At 48.5% G+C, this 24,132-nt stretch overlaps 1 protein-coding gene and 1 pseudogene across 3 annotated transcripts in view; both read left to right on the forward strand.

Moving 5' to 3' along the window:
• Positions 1–24,132, forward strand: part of LOC147725667 (endonuclease domain-containing 1 protein-like) — a 102,443-nt gene that overhangs the window by 44,661 nt on the left and 33,650 nt on the right. For 2 of the 3 annotated variants that reach the window (XM_086964344.1, XM_086964346.1), the window contains exon 2: positions 6,747–7,045. In XM_086964344.1, the coding sequence (XP_086820470.1) occupies positions 6,764–7,045 (282 nt within the window). In that variant the 5' untranslated portion in view covers positions 6,747–6,763. Of the gene's footprint in view, positions 1–5,627; positions 5,742–6,746; positions 7,046–24,132 lie in introns of those variants that run through there. The other variant, XM_086964345.1, reaches the window with a different exon arrangement.
• Positions 23,141–23,893, forward strand: LOC147725668 (ribonuclease P protein subunit p29 pseudogene; annotated as a pseudogene).

The raw sequence follows: 24,132 nt of genomic DNA on the forward strand, positions 1-24,132 counted from the left end.
ATCTCTTCCTGGATGGCTTCCAGATTTGCCTCAGCAAGTTGCCTGAATCGCCTGGTCTGGTTTCTGAAGGCCAGCATGTAACTGTATACATTCTGGGGAGGTTTCCTGGGAGATTGCTCCCAGCCTTCCTTTACCAAACTCAGAGGTCCTCTCACTGGGTGACCATACAGCAGTTCAAAGGGGCTGAACCCTAGGGACTTCTGTGGCACCTCACAGTATGAAAAGAGAAGGCATGGCAAGAGGACGTCCCACTTATGCCTCATTGGACCTTCCAGGCCCATGATCATGCCTTTTAGGGTTCGGTTGAATCTCTCAACCAACCCATTGTCTTGTGGGTGGTAAACTTGTATGTTACACCACACTCTTGCCAAAGGGATTTCATATACTTGGATATGAAATTGGTGCCCCAGTCGCTCACCACCTCTAGAGGGAATCCTACTTGTGAGAAAATTCCCATCAGTGCCCGTCCCACCACGGGGGCCGTCACTGTCCTCAGAGGGATGGCTTCAGGGTACCGGGTGGCATGGTCCACCAAGACCAGGATGAACCTGTTGCCCATGGGTCCAGAGGCCCAACAATGTCAATACCCACTCGCTGGAATGGCGTACCGACCATGGGGAAGGGTTGTAGAGGAGCCTTGTGCTTCCCTCCGCTCTTACCACTTGCCTGGCAAGTCTGACAGGTCCTACAGTAAGCATCTGAGTTCTTGTGCATTTGGGGCCAGTAAAAGTGGGTGACAAGCCTGTCATAGGTCTTGTCCATCCCCAAATGTCCTGCTAATGGCACATCATGAGCCAGCCCCAGTAGGAAGGCTCTGAACTTCTGGGGTACCACCAGCACACGGGCTGACCCAGGTTCAGCAACCTTAGGCTCTGAATACAGGAGGTCATTCTCCCACTACACATAATGTGTTCTAGCCTGAACACCATTGGCCTGGTCTGCAGCCTGCTGCCGCATACCCACGAGAGAAGGGCATTCTTTCTGCTCCCTGCAGAATTCCTCCCTGGAGGGGCCTCCTTCTTGCTGCCAATGGGTCAGCTCAGGCAGGTCCCCCAGTTCAGCAATCTGTTCCCCTGTAGGCTCCAGCGCATCCCCCTCAAGGTCTGCTTCCTCCTGGACCGTGGGAACTTCAGGGGCCGGTTTCCCGCGCCCCCTGCGCCTCCTCTCTAAGGCCGGTTCCTGGGCCTCTCCTTCAGGTCCCAGAATCTCTTGAGCACCCCTACTGGCTGCCATTGACCGGGTGGTCACGCACACCCAGTCAGGCAGGCCCACCATCCTCAGGTGAGTCGTCTTCTCCACCTTTTCACAAGGGGAGTCTTCCAGGTCATTCCCTAGCAAACAGTCTACAGGCATGGCTTTTCTTACACAGACCTGGAGAGTACAAGAGACACCCACTCCCCCCCCACTCAAAGGGAACTTGAGCCATCGGGCACTGGGTCTCTGAGTTGTCAGCATTGATAACCCTACAGTAGGCATGGGGTACAACCTGCTCTTGAGACACCAGGTTCTGCCTCAATGCAGTCACACTGGCTCCTGTATCTCTAAGAGCCTCTGCTTTCTTACCATTGATGGTCACCACCTGCCCATATTTCTTAGTGTTAGAGGGCAGGTAGTTCTCAGGGACCATCTCACTGACTCCTAAAGAGACTAGGGTCATCTGGACAGGATCTCCACCCCGGGGACTACTACTTCTTCCCCCAAATTAACACTAGCTACTTGCCGGGGTGGTGCACCAGTGGGTGCTGGTTTACCAAACAGGCAACACTTGGGGTCAGTGGAAATGTGACCGGGTCACCACACCTGTAACAATTGAAGGGCCCCTTTGGAACAGGTCTACCTGTTGGGGCCCCGGTCTGCTTCGGGGGTGGGGGAGGCTGAGAACCTCTCTGCTGGTTCCCTTGGGGATTACTTTGGGGGCCTCACTGGAACCCTCTTGGTTTACCCCTGTCCCCCCCACTCTTCTGCTGGGGACCCTGCCCACCCCTGGCGGAGTCTCCCATTGGACCCTTGTGGACCCTGGTGCTGAGCCAGCGGTCCGCCTCCTCAGTAAGCTTCCTCGGGTTGGACAGCTTGCTATCAATCAGGTGCTGGCGTAGCTCAGGAAAACAATGTTGCGACAAGTGCTCCCATGCCATTAAATCAAGAAGCCCCTGAAAATCATTTACCTTACTACCCTTCACCCAACCATCCAGTGCTCTGCAGAAACTGGTCACATACGTACTCCCAGGATGCTTTTCACTCCCCCTGAACTTCTGTCTGTACATTTCAGGGGTTAGCCCATACCTGGTCATTAAGGCCTCTTTCATGTGGGGATAGGAACGGTGTTCTTCAGTGGGCAAATCTAGTAGGGTGTCCCGCCCTTCGCTAAGGAACCTCCCCCACAACCCTGCTCCCCAATCCTTGTCAGGGACCCGGTGGGAGGACATGGCTACTTCATAAGCCCTAAACCACTGTCCTATGTCATCCCCCTTAAATAACTCCTTAATTACATTTTTGGGTATGTACACCCTGGACTCTACCTGCACCGGCGTTGTGCTGCCACCAGAAGGAGTTGTTTCCAAACTTTTCGCTCTCAGCTCCAACTCCCTCAGCTTCATTTCATGCTCCAGTTGAATTTTCTTTTCTTCCACGGCCAGTCTCTGGCTTTCCATTGCCAGCCTTTGCTTTTCCATATCCATCTGGCCATTGATTTTTGCCATCTCCACTTCATGTGCCCTGGTTGCGGCCCTGTCCGCCAACTCCTCTGGAGACAGGCCTCTACCAAATCTATGGTTGCCGTCTGGTGGATTCACCTCCACCACATTCTCTGGTGCCCTTGACTCATACCAGGCCCTCAGCGCCGTTACGAGTTGGGTCTTGTTGTTCAATCCATGTTTGGCAATTCTGAACTTCCCGCAGAAATTTTTCAGTTGTTAATTTGTTAAGCTCCTCAGCGCTTCTTCTCCCCAATCTACGTCATCTACTCCAGAGAAGACAGAGGCTGCCCTTTCCACAGGGAGTGAACTAGGCATGGTTCCTTAAAAATGGAGATTGTTGGCAAAAAATTGTGGCTGCGTTATAGGTCTGCTCTCACTATGTGGTGATCAATAATTCACTGTATGTAAACCACAAATGCAAATTCGCAAATCCTCACCGCTGCGTCCAATGTTAGAATTGGGGGTCTCTGGTTGGTGCAAGTATGTACTTGTGACAAGCAGGGACCCTCTCCTCCAAGTCAGGGCGAAGGATGACCCCTTACAATTACCATTGCTCACCCTCTAGGTGCATCGCGTGAGCAGCCAAGGCTATTCTTCAGGCGTATCTGAGTTAAGCACTTGTAATAACACACACAGTAAATATACCAATCCCCCCACAAATGAACACCAGGCTGTATATATGTAAAAATACTTCTTCTTTATGTAAAAATATATCTCTGCAGGTAAGTATTTATCACAAGACCACTAATAACGTTTTTCTAAGCCACAAGATTGTAAATAGGCAAGTGTTCTCTTTGTTTACAGTTCAAACATTTCCTTTTCAACTTTTCGTAGTCCCTGAGGGCCTCTCTGGCTCAGGGGACGCTTCGTAGCGCTCTGGCGTGCTCTCCCGTGTGAAACTGGCGAGCCCCTACCGCGACTCACGCATCTAGCGTGAGCCCGGGGTATGCAACGTACCGAGTCTGACAACGAGGCGCACGGAGCTGTCCCTAGCTCGCGCACCAGCTAGGAAGGTGCGTCGAGGCTCGGGAGCACTTCCGGGGCTAGGGCGCTCTGAGCCGACAGTGCGCTTCGGGTCTGCAAGTCGCTTCGATGCTTCAGTGCGCTTCCGGTTGACAGGAAGAGGCGTACAGTTTATTTCATCAGATGGGCACGCAGCGTATTTCTTCAATGCACACGGTTCAGGACTTTAGGCAAAGGTACAGTTCTCTTTAAGACTACGAAGCACACAGGTGATTTTAGAATCACGCGTACAGCTCAAATCAAGGCCACGAAGCGTATGGTCTTTCTCATACGCAGTGCACAGTACAAGTTGAAGAACGAAGCACTCAATTCAATGAGCAGATGAGTACGCAGTGTACAGGGCACTTGAAAGTTATGATGCGCACAGTTCCTTTTTAGTTCTTTGTAGATCACGGGAAGGCGGGTGCGGGACGCACGGCGGCTCTGTGGTCAGGGCGAGGCTGACGTCCGACCTTCCTGGGTCTGCTCTCTGGATCTGTGGTAACGATGGGGGCATCAGCGGGAGCGTGTGGGGCCCATCAGAGAGCCTCCAGCGGCGAGGTGGCAGGGGTGGCCTGGCACAGCAGGGGAAGAGCGGCTCAACAGCGCGGGGCTCTCTCCCGGCGGGAACGGTAAGGCGGCAGTAGACACGGCCAAGGAGGGGCTGTGGGGGTACCAGGGTCACGGCTCCGGCGGGGAAGAAATCCTCACAGTAACCTGCAGACGAGCAGGGAGCAGGTTGAGCCAGATGATCCTGTGGCTCAGGTCAGGGGGCAAGCTCAGACAAGCCCTTGGAGAAAGTTTCTAGCACAAGTCTGCAAAGTCTTTTCAAAGTCTTTTCCTCTCCTTCCTCAGCAAGGCAATCAGCAGGCCAGTCCTTCCAGCGTTTTTTTTCTCCTTCTAGTTAGGCAGAGGTTCGTTGTGGGAAACAGGATTCTGATTTACAAGGAGCAGGGCTCCTACTTTTATACAGCATTTTCTTTGTTCTTGCAGGCCAGGGGGGCCTCTGCATAACTTCTTTCAGTCCCTGAGCACTTTGTTGGGTGTACTCTGGTCTCTTCTTTCAGTGTGAGGGGCAGCCACATCAGACGCTCCACAGGAGGTGGAGCCAGCATTGTGTGGACAGGGGCAGCCAGGAGTACCTTGTTCAGAGTGCTTCTCCCTTCCTGGGCCAGGTGTCGGGCTGAGTCATCAGTCGCTCCCCAGGGGGCGGAGCCAGCATTGTGGTGGCAGAGCACAGCCTTATTCAGAGTCCAGGGGCACTCCCACCTCCCACCAAGGTGTAATCTTTGCATTCACCACCTGTCATCCCCCATCTCTGTCACTCACATAGCCCAGACAACCAGATACACATCCTAGCAGAGGCGGGCTGAAGTGGTTAGGCAAGCAAATGCTAACTTTCTAAAAGTAGCATTTGCAAACACAGGATATTAAAATAAACTTTACTAAAAGAAGTATTTTATTATTCTGAGTTCAGGCATACTAAACTTGACTTTCTACCATGTTCCCTGAGCCTGCTGGGATTATAGGGTGTAATAATGCCAGCAGCCCATTTTGGCCTTTTGTTTCATTGTGTAGCGTGGGACGGTCATCACTCTGCCAGTGATTCATTGTGTTTCTTTGTTTGGTTTAGCTCCTGCCGCTGAAATCACTTCACTCTGTTGGTGATGCTGCTGGGCTGCTGTGAGGCCCGCTGCCTCTGATGTGGTGCAGTGTGTTTCTTTGTGTGGCCTGGCACCTGACACTGAGATTGTGTTGCTTTGTTGGTGATGCCGCTGTGAGGCACGGTGCCTGTTTACAGCTCAGGGGGCAGCAGGTTCCGCTATCTCCAGGCCACCCGCCTTCGTACTGAGCTTCCAGGTCAGCTGCAGCGTGGCATTCGTGGACCCTGGAGAATGCTGCGTACCATAGGGGCCCACTGCTTGCGTCTAGTAAGAGATTGACAACTTTCATTACGTCTCTCAGATGTTTCCAGTTTGGAAGGTGCCATTCGGTCTTGCTTGGGAGTCATCAATGCACCAATTACTTATGATTAACTGGAAGGTGAGAGTGAAATTATGCTTTTTAGGATGACATTACAGTCATGGGTAATGTGATATTAGAACGTTCAGGAAGTTTGTTTTAAAAACTTTAGAGAACAAAGGCCTTACAGGTGAATTCAATTAATGTAAGCACCGGAGGTTTACAAATCCTGGTGTGACAAAAAAAGGGGGTTAAAGGTTGGTGATTGTGTGAGAGTTGGGAACAAGAAGATGGCCTGTCTGGATGCATGTTAGGTTCACCCACAGCTATGACAGGGAATAGGCTCTTTGCAATCCTGCTTTGTGGGGTGCTGGTGAAGTATGGGATTCAAGTAGATTATGTAGAGTGTCCAAGTTTAGAGGCAAGAAAATAAATGATCCATTGGAAGGAACTGTGCACTGTGACTATGACTGGATTGAAGAATTTGAAGCAAAATATTTTAACATGTTGCTTAATGATGAAGAAAGTTCTAATGATAATGAAAATCTTACTTCATATGTAAGCAAAACTATAATATGAAAGGGAGTTTTTCAAGAGCAATTGTTAAACTAAACAATATGCAGATGTTACATCGAGTTAATGTATTCTTCTCTTATTTAAGACATCTTTTAGTTTTCCTATTAAAAAATGATAAAAGTGTCCCTCTTGTTAACGTGGAGGATATGTTGAGGGGTATTTATAGTTATAAACTTTGACCTTCAGTAGCCAATGTTTGTTGAACACTGGTGTTGATGTGTTCTTGGAATGTTTAATGTGTAGAGAAGCTGGGGAGTGACATGGAGTGTATTCGATGCAAGTTCCTTGTATTCTCTCTGGGGCACCCGCCTGCAGTGCCCTTTGTATAATACAGTGCCAGGTGTCTGTGCCACTCTGCTCTAATGTAGTTCCTGGTGTCCTCCAATGCTTTTGTTTTTATTACACCAACAATGCTCTTAGCAATAGCTCCTCCTACTCACACATCCATGAACAGCTCAATGCAATAATTTCTTCTCAAAATTAATCAGTTAATTTGTTTATGTTTTTTAGTGAGAGACGACTTCATCATGCATCTGCCTCTTGTGCTCCCTGTGATCTTGTGCAGCCTCACCCTGGGGAATGCAGAGGTTATAAAGCACACATTTAAAGATGGCTGCCCTCAGTTTTTCTATAAAGGGACAGAGCCCGATGGAATTGTACCTTCAAAAGCAGCTCGGATTTGCCAAGTCTATCAGAATAAGTATCAATTTGCCACCATGTATGACCCTGCTCTCCGCATTCCGCTCTACTCCGCTTACATCTACGAACGGGGAGTGGCTCATAGAGCTGACTGGATGATAGAGCCGCAGGTATGTGCCATCTCCGGGGGGGGGGGAGGGGGGGTCAGGGAGGGCATGGATGCTGAAGGGAGGGGCGGACAGATGAAAAAAGTGAGGGGAGGGGTGGAGAGGACTGACTGGATGATAGAGCCCCAGGTATGTGCCATCTCTGGACAGGGCATGGATGCTAAAGGGAGGGGCGGACAGCTGATAAAAGATGAGGGGAGGGGTGGAGAGGAGAGGAGTGACTGGATGATAGAGCCCCAGGTATGTACCATCTCTGGGGGGGTGGATACTACACGGAGGGTTGGACAGATGATAAAAGATGAGGGGAGTGGAGAGGACTGACTGGATGATAGAGACGCAGGTATTTGCTATCTCTGGGGAGGGGGGGATGATGCTAAAGAGAGGGGTGTGTCGTGGCAGCCTCAGCAAGGCCTACCAGTGCTAGGGGTTCGCCCTTCTCTGCACAATCCTCAGACCAACAGAATAGAAGTTGGCACGGAAACTGGAACATAATATAGAATATTTATTAACCTCATGAGGTGGAACTACATTCACACAGCACCCTTCAGTAATGTATGAAGTAGCACACAGAATGGAAGGAACATGGTCCTTTTATACCCATACAGGGGCTGAAAAGAAGGCGGTACAAGTACAAAAACAGGTTTTATGTACATATATGGTCATATAGAAGATGCACAGTCAACAAGTGGGAGGAGCTAACAGTTTGCTAATTGTAGTAAACACATCCTGACAGTTACATACTAGGGACAGCTGCATGGACAGCTGCAAGCTCAACTGAGCATGTGCGAAGAGTCAGAAGCTAAATATAGCCTGTCTCTAGGCAGAATATACGAGCAGTTAACAGAAAGGTAGGACAGAGCACATGATGAACACGTGGCAGCACATGGCATACAAAATGGCTGCCGGAATACAAGATGGCTTCAGCTGATGCTAACGCTGCTCGCTGTCAAATTACAACAGGTGGACAGATGATAAAAGATGAGGGGAGGAGTGGAGAGGAGTGACCGGATGATAGAGCCCCAGGTATGTACCATCTCTGGGGGAGGGGGGTAGATGCTAAAGGGAGGTGCAGACAGATGAAAAAAGACTTGGGGAGAGGAGGGGTTGAGAGGAGTGAATGGTTGATGGAGCTGCTGGTGTGGACCATCTTTGGGGAGGGGGGGATGGATACTAAAGGGAGGGGCGAAGAGGTAATGGAAGATGAGGGGAGGAGGGAGTAGGAGTGAATGGTTGATGGAGCAGCTGGTATGTCCATCTCTGGGGAGTGGAAGGAGAAGGGGAGGGTATGGAAGATATGGGAGGGGGAGTGTTAGAAATGGGATCTCTGGTTGGCTAAGGCTTGCGCCAAAGGTAGGGAGAGACCACCACTCTAGTCAGGGTAAGGAAGTTACACGCCAAAGATAACCCCTGCTCACCCCCTTGGTAGCTTGGCACGAGCAGTAAGGCTTATCCCGGAGGCAATGTGTAAAGCGTTTGCGCGACACACACACAGCAGTAACACACTAGGCACACCACAAAAAGGAACTCCACACAAGGTTATATATAAAAATAGCCTTTGTATTACCCTTAACACATTAGATCATAAATACATTGTGCCAACTGGCACTGGGCAGTATTTACAGGGGATTATTTACACCTGACAGGGCCACGTGGGCCACTGTCAGAATCAGCACTTAGCAGAAATAGCACTTAGTAGAAATAGCACTTAGAAATAGTAATTGTAGAACACAACCAGTAACCACAGGTAAAAAGTAGGTACACGCTACGCAATACTAATCACCATAGGCAGACTAGCATAAACTATAATAGGCAAAACAACCTCCTAATCATAAAAACACAGTTAGAGGTATCACGGGCATAAAGGCATTGCACATTATGCATAAATCACATTAGGCACAGTGCGCCCCAGGTGGGGCCACAACACAGGAAAATTGTCCCCAGGCCAACTGGCCATCCATGGGGCTTAAACGCCCTTTGTCCAACTGTAAGGGCTAGCTGCACAAAGCAGCGACAGCAAAGGCGTGCAAGAGCTTGGGGCCTAAACGTGGCAGCTGCCCACTAATTGCTGGGCAGCTGTAGGAATCCAAAGTATGGGCACGGGCACTTTGGTGCCCTCAGGACTCCACCCTGGAGCTCTCTAACCAATTCTGCACAACGTAGCAGCTGACTGCGCTCTCGCAGGGCAGCTGGACTTAGCACCACTCAACACTAGCACTCTGTGACTCAAGAAAGGCGTTAGGCACCAAATGAAGTAGGTACAGCAGGAGGGGAGGGGGCGGGCACTGGCAATGTGACCCAACGCCCCCTCTACCACAATGATCCCAGGAGCCCTCAAGTAAATCAGTGCGGGCACCACTGTGTATGTGAGCCCCACTCGGGGGACTGTTAGCAATAAATCTGCCCCCAAAGTCGGAGTCCCGCTCTGCGACTCAAAATGAGATATCCAACTTTGCCCATGTTGCAGTTGCCCACTATCAAGCGGGGCAACTGGGAGCACCTGAGCACCTAAGACGACTGGGGCCTCGTTGGAGCCACACGGGTCTCGGAAACTAATGCTGCCCCCACAAGACAAAGAGAACGGGCACAGCTGGGCTGGTGAGTCCCAAGTCAGGAGACTCTCAATAGGTAAGAGAAAAAGGGATCTCCCAACGTTGGAGCGGCCCGCAATGGCGGGCCCGCTCAGGAGGTAGGTAGGGTCACTATGCCCTACTCGGCAACAGTCCTGCACCCACGGAGTCCCCCAGCCCGTTCCAATTTACCGGGCAGCTAGACAGCAGGGAGTCTCCCTCACGGCTCACTCCTCCTTTATCCGCGGTGGGGGCAGGCACCTGCAATGTGCCTCGTGCCCCCTCCGCTTACTCTTTGGTTGTGGCACATCTCTCTGCTCACTCATCTTGGACACCGGAGCACGGGGTGGGCTCCTGTCGGCTTCCGGTCTCCTCCTCAGAGCAATGCGGGGCTCTCATCTAACACCAGAGCCCTGCCTGCACTTTCAGCCACTCTCTGCTCCTTGCTGGGCACCAGGAGCTCTCCCTCGCTCTCGGGGGCCTCGGGTGCCGGCACCACCTCTGTCCGAGCCGTCTTCAGTATACACGAGCGCAGGGTGGGCTCCCGTCCGCTTCCTGGTTTTCCCCTATACTTCCGGGTCACCGCGGGCAGAGTGGCAGGCCTCAGGGTTTAAAGGCGTGGCGGCTGCAGGCTGTAATACGGGGTAGACACCCGTTTAAATACAAAGTCCCTGGCGGGGTGGGCACCCACTAGGGATATACAATGTGGCGCACGGTCCCTGGCGGGGTGGGCACCCGCTAAGGATATCCTAAAAAATGGCAAATATGCGGGGTGGGCACCCGCGCCAAGATCGCTCCGCAAGTCCCCAGAAAATGCGGGGTAGGCACTCGCTCGAGCAGGGCTACAAGGCAGGGGGATCCCCACGCCGGGGACTCCCTCTGGAAAGTTATTGCAGCTCCGTGCTGCAATTGAATACAAAAGTGCTCCCCAGGAGGAAAACAAAGCGCTTCCAGGCGCTACAGCCCAAAGTCTCCAGGGCAAGTCTTAGAATGAAGGGGGGGAAAAGGCTGGGCCCAGGGGCCAGCTCACAAGGCCCTCCAGCAGGGAGGAAGAACCCAGTGGCGCTTCCACCTGGCGCCCAGCAGCAGCAGCAGGCCCCCCCTTAACTCAGGATCAGAGAACCCCTTTTCATGGGATCACAGCCCCTTCTTATACACCAATTTCCTTTGTCTAAAGCTGTAGGGCAGGGGGAGAACAGGTCACAACTGGTTTTGGAGCACTTTATTTTGCTCAGCCCCTCTCCCTATTCACAGGACAGGCTAGGGACATCAGACGCACCACAGGGGGCGTAGCCAGCATTGTGGAGGGAAGGCACAGCACTATTCAGGTCCCAAGTGCAACTCCTCCCTCCCATCTACATGCAGATCTCCATATTCACCACCAGGCAGACCCATCCTGGCTCCTGGAGCCAAGCACACCAGCCAGCCCCTGTCACTCACAAGCTAGACAGGCAATTCACATTCACTGCCCACAGACATGCCAACTTCTAGAAGTGGCACTTCTCCACTAGACATAATAAATCTGCTCACACCATTGCGCAGCACTTATTCTCACGAGTTTGCACATACCAAACTTGCCCCTGAACTCCTCTCACATCAGGAACTACCAAAGACACACAGATCCCCCATGCATTCCCATGGGAGGGCAGGCCAATCTCACCACACGCACTCAGACTGCGCACGCACTTTACACTGGGACACAGTGTTAAAGTGCTCAGAAGCTAAAAGCAACTAACACCAGGTCACATTTAAAAGCAAAACGTTTAAGGGTGAACCTGCCAAAAGGGCCAAGTCCAACAGGGAGGAGCTGTGAAGAAAGGGGAGGAGAGGACTGATTGGAAGATGGAGCCGTAGGCATGTGTCGCTGATTATCTATCTGGGCGGTTTGCAGGGCCAGACTCTGGTAGCTCCATTGATACAGGAGATTATGTTGACTTGTGTGAATCCTTATAGCCCTTAACCTGCAGGACTTAAGCACAAGCTTTCCACGGTGGTGTTTAACTTGAGTTGTATCTCCCCTGCCAAATATCGACTATCACAATATTGTGAAGGTAGGATTATGGAGATGTAGATGCACTGTTATCAATTATGCATCAATGTACCTTGACCATGTACATACCGTCAAGGAAAAATACATGTAGAGGCAATTATAGTAAACCTTTCCTTACTTCTACATACTTACCTTCACAGTATTCTAGCATTTAAATCTCAATACTCTGGTAGTAAACTTTCATTTGTAATTAATTTAAAAAGCCTAAACAATAATCACAATTAAAAATCACTGTGTTGACAACCACTAAAAAGTATTTGAACTCGGTTTTATACCCGGTTTTTTAATTACACATATTTTGTTTAAATCTTTTCGCTTTATTTTTAGGAAGTTACTACAAACTAGGATTAATCATTTCAGTAGAAAGTTCCAAATGATTGCTATAGGTTCTTAGTAAGAGAAACCCTAAGACACAGTAACCTCTACCTCGTCCCGCACAGTATGAATGAACCTGTCCATTTCATAACACTCCAGTTAAAACCGATAAATCGGATAAATATATTGATGCGGGCATTCACATCGCAAGGAAATTTTAAAAAATGGGGTTATTGATTAGAGCTTGGGGGTGGAAACCTTTCTCAAGCAATCCTGGTCTGGGTGACCCTGAAAGGTCAATAAATTCACCTATGCTTAACCCCCTGGTAGATTGCCTCTAAGGTAATTTGAGCCAAAGTGTAAAGTATTTATGCAGCACACAAACAGTAATAAAGTGAAAACACAACCCAATAAAAATCTCGTACTAATGTACAAAACAAAAGTACATTTTAATAAACAAAATGACATTAGAAGGATAAAAATCCAATAAGTAGAACCGAAGAGATGCATTGCCAAAGTTTCAGGTTAAAACAGCACCTAAAATCCACTCAGGGTGACCTGGTCGCGCGAGACAGAGGGAAAGCCACAGGTTCAGATCGACTGTGATGCAGCCCAGGCAAGATACAGGGGCAAGGTTATGTTCTCAAAGTCTGACACAGAGTTCTGTGGGCGCTGGAGGCAGCCGCAAGGAGAGCATGGTGGAGGATCCCCGCTGCAAAGCGAGGAGCTGCTCGGGTGCCGCAGACGGTCGTCACTAGAGGTTTTACTTGGCGGGCACCGTGGGTTTTCACTGCTGTAATTCATAATGAAGATCTTGCATTGCGGTCGTCACTTGTAGTCACTTTAGTGCAAAAACCTGGGTTGATCAGAGCTCTGCGTTGGCAGCCAGTGCACTGATGGGCCAGTTTGCGGTCGTGCAACATCCACAACTTCAAGCTTTCTACTTTTCTTTACAGGAGGAGAACAACTGATGCCAGCCAAGGGTGCATGCCCTGGAGTGGCACCTATTGGGGATCAGGAATCCTTTCCAACAGAGGTCAGCAAACCTTGTTATGTCCCTATAGCTCAGACAGGACGTCTGCCAGCTGACTATTGGAGTCACTCTGGACCTGCTCCCTTCATCCCGGGGTACCAGTCTTCCATCTCTGAGAGCAGAGCAGGCCTCAAGCAGCAGGGCAGTGCAAGGCAGGCGTCAAGCAGCAGGGCGGGCCTCTGGGGAACAAGGTAGGCAACAAGCAGAAAGGCAGTCCTTAGGAGGAAAGACAGTCCATCTTCTGTAATATCTTTAGTTTCAGGAGTGTACTGAAGAGTTGTTCAGACGATCCACTATTTATACCTGGTCCCAGCCTTTGTGTATGGGGCGAACATCCTGTCCTATCACCAGGTCTGATTCTGGAAAGTTCTTTCTTCCCAATGTAAATGCTCCACACTGTCTAGGGGGAACAATAGGAGGGTGTCAGAGGAATATCTCTCATTACAACGCGAGGCATTACATCGCATACGTTTACAACGCGGTCATTACAACGAATGGGTTGTTACAACTCAGTACCATTACAACACAAATCGTTACAACGCCTTGCTCTAGATGGCTCGCTGGACTAAGGAATAGTATAATTTACTATTCCAACTCCAGTGTGTGCAACAGAAGGGAAGGTGTTGGAATAGTAAATCACACTATTCCTTATTTTAGAGCGCCATCTAGTGCAATTTGTTGTAACAAATTGCATTGTAATGGTACTGTGTAGTAACAATGCTGTCGTCGTGACAACCACGTTGTAAAGGTCACGCACTGTGATGACCACATTGTAAAGGTAGTTTCCCAGGTCAGTGCCTTTTGAGGGTGCTTGAAGCAAGGTTTTTGAGGGGAAAGTGGGGTAGAGCAAAGCTAAGCCATCCTGACAGGACGGCCCATGCTTACAGCCAGTCCCCTTTGTCTTACCGTCTGGCAGGATTACAGAAACCCCAAGAGCAGAGCCATTCACTGCCAGAAGGCACAGATGGTTAGGACAAGAAAATGTAAACTTTCAAAAAGTAAAAACACAAAAGAACAACCTGAGTCCCTACTGTCTTAAACTCCTATTACTAATGGAGTGACGAACAGACTACTCTTTTATCCGTTCGAATGGAATTTTTCTTAAACCATTCCTTTTTGTTCAATAGTCTTTAAATTAATCGAAAAAAGTTTTTCAAGTGACTGAAAAAGAAACACATATTCCTCAAATTTACATATAAAACACAACATATATATAACAATTCACAATGGCCTACAATTATGGACACAATTGGACATATACACAATGGAATATTATTTACAACAACTTACAAAAACAACGAAATCATCGAATCAATGTGTTCATTAATTAAATACAAAACACATTTAAAGTTTGTATCATATACATGAAAATAACAATCATGTAAATATCCAATTCTGTGGACCAAACGTATTATTTCAACAAACATATTTCAAGAGTGTCAGGATAATGTATTAATCCTTATGAAATTCCCTCCAACACTCAACACATTCAGATTTATCTAAATGCCTCTCAAAATGCCAAAGCGTTTCAAGACCCAGGCTGCTGGTAAGGGGGCTCTCATCAGGGCTTCATACAAATGGTCAGGATATTCAGTTCAGTTCTTTAGCTTTATTCGATTTTAGTTTAAAATCATAAAAGCGTACAATTTTAAAAAAACAGTCATAATAAGTTACATACAAAAGCACAGAATGGCAAAAATATAAAACATTTGTCCAAGCTGCAGGAGTAAGTTCCTTGGTTTCATAGGAGAATTCATGGTTTTTCATACCTTTGGCCAGTGTACATTGTTACGGAGTGATTGAAGGCAGAAAAGCCACGGCCACACAATGCGCGGATTCTTCTACCCTTCGAGTCAGCTGTCTCTGCCTTTGGTTTTAGACGAGGGGTGTATGCTATGCTGGGATAGAAATCATGTAGATCCCATATGGATATAGGGCAATCACCTTCATGGGGGTACAAAGTTTTCAGGTAGGGAATGATTAGACTGCTTCTGAATTTTATTAGAACTAGGTCACCGTCATATCTTTTTGTAGGGGACCTAGCCAGCCCACCCTTCTAACGGACATGATTGTGCCATCAAGATCTAGAGGCAGGGGCCTGTTTTTAGTTATCCAAAATTTAGTAAATCTTGTTCCCACTCAGTTTTTCCATGTTTAAGTGCTGGGACTCCTGCAAGAACGCACACAAAGGGTGCAGCCTCCGGAGGTAGCTGTATATGTGTTCTCTTATAAGGTTCTACTCTTGTGGCAGTATATTGTAAAGGGCCAATTTTGGGGTTAACTTTAGGGGCAGTGGGGGGTGGTAGGATAGAGACTGGAGGATGTTTGATTGTTACTATTTGTACCAGATGGGTTGGGAGTAAGCATGGGCGAATTTTGCGAATCTCGCGTTCGCGAATTTTGCGGATTTGCGAACTCGCAATCCGCAAAATCCGCGAATTCTCGCGAATTTGCGGATTTTTTTTTTTTTGTGTTTGCGCGGGTTTCTGCCAGTTCGCGAGCGTTTTGTACAATGTCGCAAATTGCGAACTTACCTGTCGGGTCGCAAGTTTCGCGAACTTGTTGTTTCTACGTGTCCAGCCTGTTTGGGACACTCTTCTTCATCACTGCCACTCTCTGTCACCACTGCCACTCTCTGACTACTCATGCCACCCTCTGGCCCACCCATGCCACCCTCTGTTTAATCACAGCACCCTCTGGTTGTCCAGTCAGTGTACATTATTGTGGCAACGCAAGCACACCTTCCCTGCCTCAAGTGACCTGAATTAATTTGGGGCTGATTAATGTGTCACAGAATATTTTTTTAGCTGGCACCTGCTTCCTTAGTGCTTCCTGATTAGTGATCTTTTGCACTTGCTAAGTGCTTTCATTGTTGCAAAATTAGTTACAACACCTGCCCTGCCCCAACTGACAATAATGAATTAGGGGCTGATTAATGGATTTGAACTTCCAGCCTGGCTCCTGCTTGTCTCCCTTAGCTGTAATTCAGGACCTATGTGGCATATGTGTAACTATTCTGAGGTTCAGAGCAGGGTCACATAATAGTTGCAACTGGCAACTGAACTCTGGAGGGGCCCCTCAGGAAGCACTACAGGAAATGGCTACTAATAATGAGCCTGAACTTTTGAACCTGGTAAGTAGTTTCAGTTTTGCTAAGATCGTATTTCTGCAATTTTGCACTTATTCGCGGGGCGCGAAGTGTACTGGGAAGCCGCGAACTCACGCGAACAGTGCGAGCAAAATCCGCTGCTCGCGGATTTGCGGATTTTGCGGGAGATTCGCGAATCTCGCGGATTGCGAATTTACCGAAAATCCGCAAAATCCGCGAGCGAAACGGATTTTCCGCCCATGCTTAGTTGGGAGAGATTTATATTACAGATTTTTCAAAGGGAGTTAGGTTGGCCTTAATACTTTTCTCTATTCCCAGCAGCCTGTCCTCTAGGGTGGTAATTTTGTCAATCAATGGAGAAATGAGTGATCTAACCATTTGTTCAATCCGGGGCCAAAAATTCGAATTGAAGGAAGTTACCAGTTGGTCTATTGTTTCTTCCGAATTTAGAGGGGGGTTAGTTACAGTCAGAGGGGAGCTAGAGAAATTTTTTTGTAGTTTTGGTGTATTCCCTGTCGGATTGACATCCTACCCACTTCCTTTTGCAGGGTTGTGACTGGGGAAGTACAATGTTTTGCGAATTTGCGTTTTTGGGTAATGAGGGGTGTTCCAGTGGGCCAGCGATTGGAATTGACATACTGGTTCGTTTAGCGGGGCCAGGGGAGGGAGTTTTAATTTCATTTCTGGCTTCCACAGTGGCATACCTTGATTTGCAAAGGGAATTTAGCTCGTCCAACAGCGAAACGTGTTGCGCTATACCAGTCGTTGGGTAGGGAGATTGGTTGGTGGATATGCTTTCTATAATCTTGCAAGGTTCATTCGTGATGGCGGTGGACAGAGATGACCTACAGCAATCTTGTGACCCAGAACGTAAGCCTCTCTGGTTGATAGGTATATTGGTCGCCCCCTTGCGAGTCATCATGGAATGTGCTAGTGTTGGGGTATAGCGAGGCCACAAGACAATCTGGGGATATTTTTAGAAATTTCGACTGGAGTCCAGTGGGGTCAACTTTTGCCAGAATGTCAGGAGGGGTCGAAAAGTCGTTACATTAGCGCTGTGATGGGCTCAAGGGGGGTGGCCCCGTCCCGTCCCCCTCGTGCCTCTAAGGGCCACAGAGGGCCCGCCCTTTGCCCGGGCTTAACCCGGCATCCCGCGAGGGAGGTCCGTCGGAAGTTTAATGCGCCTCCTGGCGCTGCTGTTTGGTCACATGGTTCTCTGGGCTGCTGGGGATTGTAGTTCACTGCCCTGCACTCCATGCGGCGGCCAGCGCTTCCCCAGGTGGTAGTGGGAGCAGGAGCGGGCAGCGGGAGTCAGGCAGGCGGCCACCCCAGCAAGTGAAAATGGGTCAGCAGTCCTCCCGGCACCCCAGCGGCAACAACAGGCAAGACCCAGGATATTCAAATGCTCAGGATATTCTAAAAAACAAAATAAATGAAAGATGCAACAACAGCATCAACCCAACCGGCCTTTCTCTTTCATGCGTAACGCTAACTTTTTATCTACCGGATTTCTGAAGTTAGAGCAGCCGCTCTAACTCGCTGATTTCAAGAGTTTCACGATTGACCAGCAAAATCGTTTTATGTTTGCTTGGGAACGCCACTTCACTCTGTGCCCGTGTGGAGTTCTGAAAAAAAAAAAATGTAAAACACCCAAGGAATAATTATATTTACTCTGTTCGCAACATTCACCCAACGCGATGAATACTGGTAAAAACGTACCTTGCGCTTTCGCTGCAGGGTATGGAAACAACGTTATTCGTTGAAGACTCGTAAATCTAAAAACGGGAAAGAATATTGATTTCGTTTAAAGGTGTATTGCACAGAACGCTGCCCTGAACAATTTGAAAAATAATTGCCAAGCGCACTTACTTTGACCGAGTATTTCCGCTTCCAGACTCTAAATGGTATAGGCGTGTCTTGTGCTCGAATGCGAGCGCGCTCACCTTCGCGGAAAATACTTCTACAAAAACGTAAACCCATTAAGAGTGCGATCATGCACTATTAGTGTAAAAAAGCTTGGGGGGGAGGAAGGGGAAGGCACAGCGCAAACTTACTTATGCCAGCTCCGCGAAGTTGATTCATCTTGAACTCATGCAGAATGCAGATTGACTCTCAACATGGGATGTCGAATCAGAGCACTTCCTGTTAGTGTAGCTAATGTTCATGGGAAACAGGTTTTCACCCAATCAGAACGTTCTGTGATTCCTCATCTTGCAAGGGACAGGGGATTGCATTTTGGGACATGTAGTGTCCACACTAAGCTCTAGACAATTCAGTCATGCCATTCAACCCAGAGGAAGGGCTGTTACATTTTAAAATAAGATAAGCTTCCTTTTTCAACCAAGCGGCATCAATGTCGAAATGACCTTTGGATGTGTCTAAACTGGACAAAACAGGCCATTTAAAATCCTTTTCACAATGAGATTTATCAATAAAGTGTTGCACCATTGGTGCAGTAATCACCCTCATTTTGACCCTTGAGCGCAGCTGTGAAATCTTTTGGTTTATCTGTTGATTTGTTTTACCGATAGACAACAATGCACATGGACAAAGAATCGCATATACAATATTTTTTGATTTACAATTTGTAAACTCAGAGTGGCACCATTCGATGCCATTGTGGCAGAATTCAACACCTTCAACTGCAGAGTTACAAGCCGCACACGCGCCAGATTTGTGATGGCTCTCAACTGGTTTTAATTGCCATTGAGATCCCAAGCTCTGAAAAATGTCTGCTCCTACTAGTTGTTCCCCAAAGCTCTTACTTTTTCTCATGGCAAACAGTGGTTTTGGGAAACCACATTCCAATTTTTCAAGTAAATGCCAATTTTTTAATATGATTTGCTTAAATCTATTTGTGTCTGGACCAAATGTGGTCGCACAAATCATACGTTCCAACTATGGTTTCTCCTTCTTTTGTAATAGATCTTCCCAGGGCGTGTACTACGCTCTCTTTATTGAATGCTTAAGAGGTTTCTTTGGATATCCACAAAGGATCATCTGTTCCTTAAAAATAGCCGCATGATGCTCATAATCCATTTTTGATGAGCAGTTGTGTGATGAAGGATGGTATTTTTCTCAGTGGCTCATATTACAAACCAAAGTGCCGTAAATGTAAATGTAAATTGATACTTGTATAGCGCACTACTCACCCGCAAGAGTCTCAAGGCGCTTGTACGAATACCGCTGTGGAACCCATCCTGGCTTTCCCTGTGAGGCGTCCACTCCTGGGCACCCCCAAGGTGGAGGCCAGGCATCCTTAGCGTTGTGGGACCGTTGTGGAGATTAAGCAAGCTATTGCCCAGAGTTGCAGAGTGGGACCCATGATTGGAATAGGCACAGAGGCGAGAATTATCAGGTCCGTGGAATTTTGAGCCCAAGACCCGCCGAGGCGGGGAATTGAACCCTGGTCCCGGGCTAGACCTCTGCATCAGGGTCTGCCGCTCTAATCATTGAGCCACACTTCTCCTGTATATCTAATCGTGAGGCACGATTAGATATACTGGGCGCTATATCAACACTACAATAGAATGCTCGAGTATGAAAGGCGTGTAGCTGGTTGACCTGAACAGACAAGCTGAGGAATAGCCCAATCTCATTCTAGACGGTAATTGCACGAGGCACTTTCTGCAATTAAAGGACCGTTGGCGCTCACGATCCTGGCAAACAATACGTAATGCAAGCACCTACGCCGCACTTGGCCGTCCCCCTTGGCAACCAATACATCATTTTTGTTTGCACAGGCCTGCCTTCTAAACAGGTCGCTCCCACTTACTTCGGTGTAAGCCTAGAACTGAACTGAAGCCCTCAATGATAGTTAAACAGTGGCAGTGACAGCTCAGATCTGTAAAAGTCCATGTATTCCATAGGCTTGGCAGCAATGGGCATCTGACCCTAGGGCCTCGATTCCAAGAACAAAGAATGGTTTACATAGAGTGGAGACACTAGGTCTCGCTTTTGGGACCTTATATGTATTTAGTTATGCAGCACAATATCCTTGGTGTAATAACATCAACTGTTGCACCAGCCAATAGCCAATAGGCCCCAAAGGCGAGACCTATTGGCTACACCAGTGCTTATTTTAAAGTGGGGACATTGACTGTTTCCTGCCCATAAATCAATATTTGCCTTAGCACCATGGGTGCTCATGACGAGCTCAGCTCGTCATGAGGCACAGTGGCGCTGTGCTCATGACGAGCAGAGCTCGTCATGACTGCCGCGGCGCTCCCACGAGGGGATAATTCCCCTGCTGTGCTGAGCGTTCTAAGAAAACGTGTGTGGTCATGACGAGCTCAGCTCGTCCTGAGCACAGTGCCACCGTGCAGCATGGCGAGCTGAGCTCGTCACGAGCACTGCGGCGCCGCGCGCGGCCCCCCTCCCTCCCGCGTCTCGGGGGAATTAGCCCCACGGCGAAGGGGTTAAAAAGGTCCACTGGGATGCCATCTGAGTTCAGAGCTGCAATTCCTGGGCTGTTTTTAATAGCAATGGCCACTTCTTTAGGCTCTACAGAGGAGCTCAATAAAGCGACTGCAGACTTGTCCATCACCATCTTCTGGATCTTTTGATGAAGAGTATTATTGGAATAGCCTGCATCAAAAATATTCACAACATACAATGTCCAGACATCAGCAAGGGGTAGAGATTCCAGCGTAGGAGCCTTAAAATCAGTAAAGAAAGCACGTGTCATAGCTTCCCAAAACCAGGTTTGGTCATTTAATCTTAAGTGTCAAAAGCCTCTTTTTGAATTACTTGTTTTCTAAGTGCAAGAACTTCTTTTTAACTAAATCTTTGTCTCTTGGGTGAGCCTTCAACGCCTTTTTAAGATTACAATGCACAGCTGCACATGTAGTGTCAAACCATCTACATGTTTGATTGGTCTTCATAAGTTTATTAACCGACAAGGACTCAGACACCCTTTGACAAAGAATGTCTTTGTCTGTAGATAAACAAAAGGCCGGCCCCTTGGTCTGAACCAAATCTTGTAAGGAGGATTCAGGGTTTATATGATTCCACTTCAATCTTACACCTGTATTGACTAAGTATACTGTCTCCTCAGGCTAATTTAGTATGTAATATAGACCTCTGACATCCTGGGGCAAGACCTCTGACCTCCTGGTCAGGATAATTGCTCTTCCCTTGCGCAGCTCCGTCCTTAAGGCACTACCTCCAGCGCTTTCTGGCCCCCCCAGGTAGGTGTTTGAGGCCCTCCTCCACCCGCAGGCTCCTGCCTGCACCTCATCCCTGGTGGTCCAGTGGAAGCGCCTGCTCTCCTGCTGGTACGCTCTGTTAGCCTTTTTCTGTCTTTTTTACTGTTGCTGTTTTGCGGTCTCCTTTCTGCCTAATTTTTCGGTCTCTGCCTTTTTCACCTTGTTTGCCTTTCTTCTCTTTTTGTCTCTGTTTCCTTTTCCCTCCTTCCCGTCGCTGCTGCCCCCAAGGCCTCTCCCCTGTGTGTTTCCACTGATGCCGCCCAGATGCTCTCCCTCCCCAGATCCCGTCCACGACCCGACCCCGACCAGCTCCAGGGATCCTGGTCCCCCGACCCACCCCCGCTACGACTCAAGCACTCTCCACGCACTCAACCCTGGATGCAACAACACCTGCCAGCTCTCGATGCAGAGCAACTCCCAAGGACAGTTCTCCAGCTGACACTGCCGCCGCACCTTCACCCTCCTCCGGACCCAAATTGCCACCGCCAACCCACCGGACGCCAGCGCATCCAAACCCCTGAGCTGCATCCTCCTTGACGTACCCTCCCTGCACAGACACGCAGTAGAAGTCAAGGACCTCCTCAACACCCTCTCGCCCGACGTCACCTTCCTCACAGAGGCCAGGACTAACGCCAGCTCCGCTCCCGACATAGCAACTGCCATCCCAGAAGGGTACAAGATTCTGAGGAAAGACATCCCTACCTCCCTGGAGGAGGCCTCGCCATTGTCCACAAAAGCTCCCTTTGACTGACAACCTCCATCTCGAACGATGCCTCACCCCCCATGGAACACATCCCTTTCCAGATCCAGTCTAACCCCAGACGACACTCTGCTGAACACTCACCTACAGACCACCCGGACCCCGATCCCTGTTCACTAACACCATCACAGATTACATTGCACCCCATGCCCTTGCCTCCACGGACTACGTACTGCTCGAAGACCTGAATTTCCACGTTGACAACCTCAGTGCCCCCCTCCAGAACTTGGACAGACGACACAACATGAAAGCCACCTGGTTCACCACGGACCTCTGGGAATACAAGCGGTTGTGCTAACAACTGGAGAAAGTACGGGAAAAACAGCAAAACCCCAGAAGCATGCACCGCCTACAGGGCCGCCACCATGGCACACCGCCAATTCTTCAGATCTACGAAGAGAAACTTCATTCAAGACAGAAACCTCTCCCACAACTCCAAGGAACTCTTCACCATCACACAAGATTTCACCAGACCCCACAGCGAAACCAACGATGTTCCTCCCTCCCAGGACCTCTGCAACAAACTCAGCTCCGTCTTCCACCACAAGAAAAGGACACTCTACAACAATTTTGACGACCAAGACCAAGGCACCGACCCAACACCTTGCACCAGCTATGCCACTTAGCCGACCCTCCTCACATGGAACCTGTCACCACAGAAGACATCGCAAAGACCAAGTAGGGCATCCACTCCAGAGCGCCCACTGACTACTAACCACTGCACGTCTTCCACAGGGCTGCCTCCACCATCGCACCAGAACTATGACGGACAATCGACTGCACCCTCGAAACAGGCACGTTCCCTGATGACTGGAAATGACCTGACGGACCTCAAGAACTACAGGCCCATCTCTCTCCTCGACTTCGCCACGTCGCCACCAAAGACATCGAGAAAATCATCAACACCCAGCTAACGCACTTCATAGAAACCAACAACATCCTCGACATATTTCAATCCGTATTCTGCAGCAACCACAGCATCGAGACCTCCCTCCTAGCCGCCATGGATGACATCTGCACTCTGCATTTTTAAACCTGTCTAACAAACTATAGCACCATGCAGCAAGACCTCAAAAGTTCATCTTCTGCTCTAACTTACAACTCCTTACTCTCACCTTTGGCCAAAAGTGTTGATATTAAGCCACAAGGACCTAAGGAGGCGGAGGCGTTTGTCAATGCATTCCTGAAGCGTAGCATGCCATCTTTATCAGATGAAGTCATCCAAACAAATTTAAAACGCAAAGCCCTGATTTTGGAGTACAACCACAAGAAAACCAAAAGGAAGAAAAATGCAAAAGCCAAAAGTTTATCTGTAAAGCAGAGACGCACCATGAGACTTTTTGAAATTAAACCGAGCAACAGTGATATGAACTATTTCTACCATTACATGAACTGTGGAAGCAGTACATCCGGGACCTGTGTAATGGGATCAGACGAGACACAAAACCCCATATGATTCAGACTAAATTGTTGAAGGCTGATCTTCATGGAGCTGTTGTGGCAGTGGCAAAGTCCAAGTGCCCATCGTACGTGGGGGTTACAGGAATCATCCTGCCAGAAATGAAGCACATCTTCAAAATAATCACAAAATGTGACAAATTGAAAGTGATACCTAAGGTTAACAGTGTGTTCAGCGTGGAGATTGATGGCTTTGTCACCTACATCTACGGTAGTAAATTCCAGCTGAGATCGAGTGAGCGTTCAATCAAGAAGTTCAAACCAAAAGGAAGTATAGACCTGTGATCCAGACCTGAAAATGGACAATCTTAATGCTTTGAATAGAAGGCAGAAACTGAACACTATACATGATCTGGCGATCAGTGGCAACATATGTATTTCTCAGATTCACTGGTATTAATCTGTGTGTCTGCTGGTGTTCCTGCAGGCTGCTAAGACTCTAAATTGTGATAAAATTGTTTCTTTGCCTTCCTGTTACCTTTTTTGTGCTATATCTCATGGTTTGCTGCTGAACTAGGATTTCCAGTTTTTCTTTCATTTTTTAAAACTACTATTTGAGATATTTTAAAATACATTTCAATTTAAATGGAT

The sequence above is a fragment of the Lissotriton vulgaris genome, chromosome 3_2 (genome assembly GCF_964263255.1).
Source record: "Lissotriton vulgaris chromosome 3_2, aLisVul1.2, whole genome shotgun sequence".
Taxonomy (NCBI): domain Eukaryota; kingdom Metazoa; phylum Chordata; class Amphibia; order Caudata; family Salamandridae; genus Lissotriton; species Lissotriton vulgaris.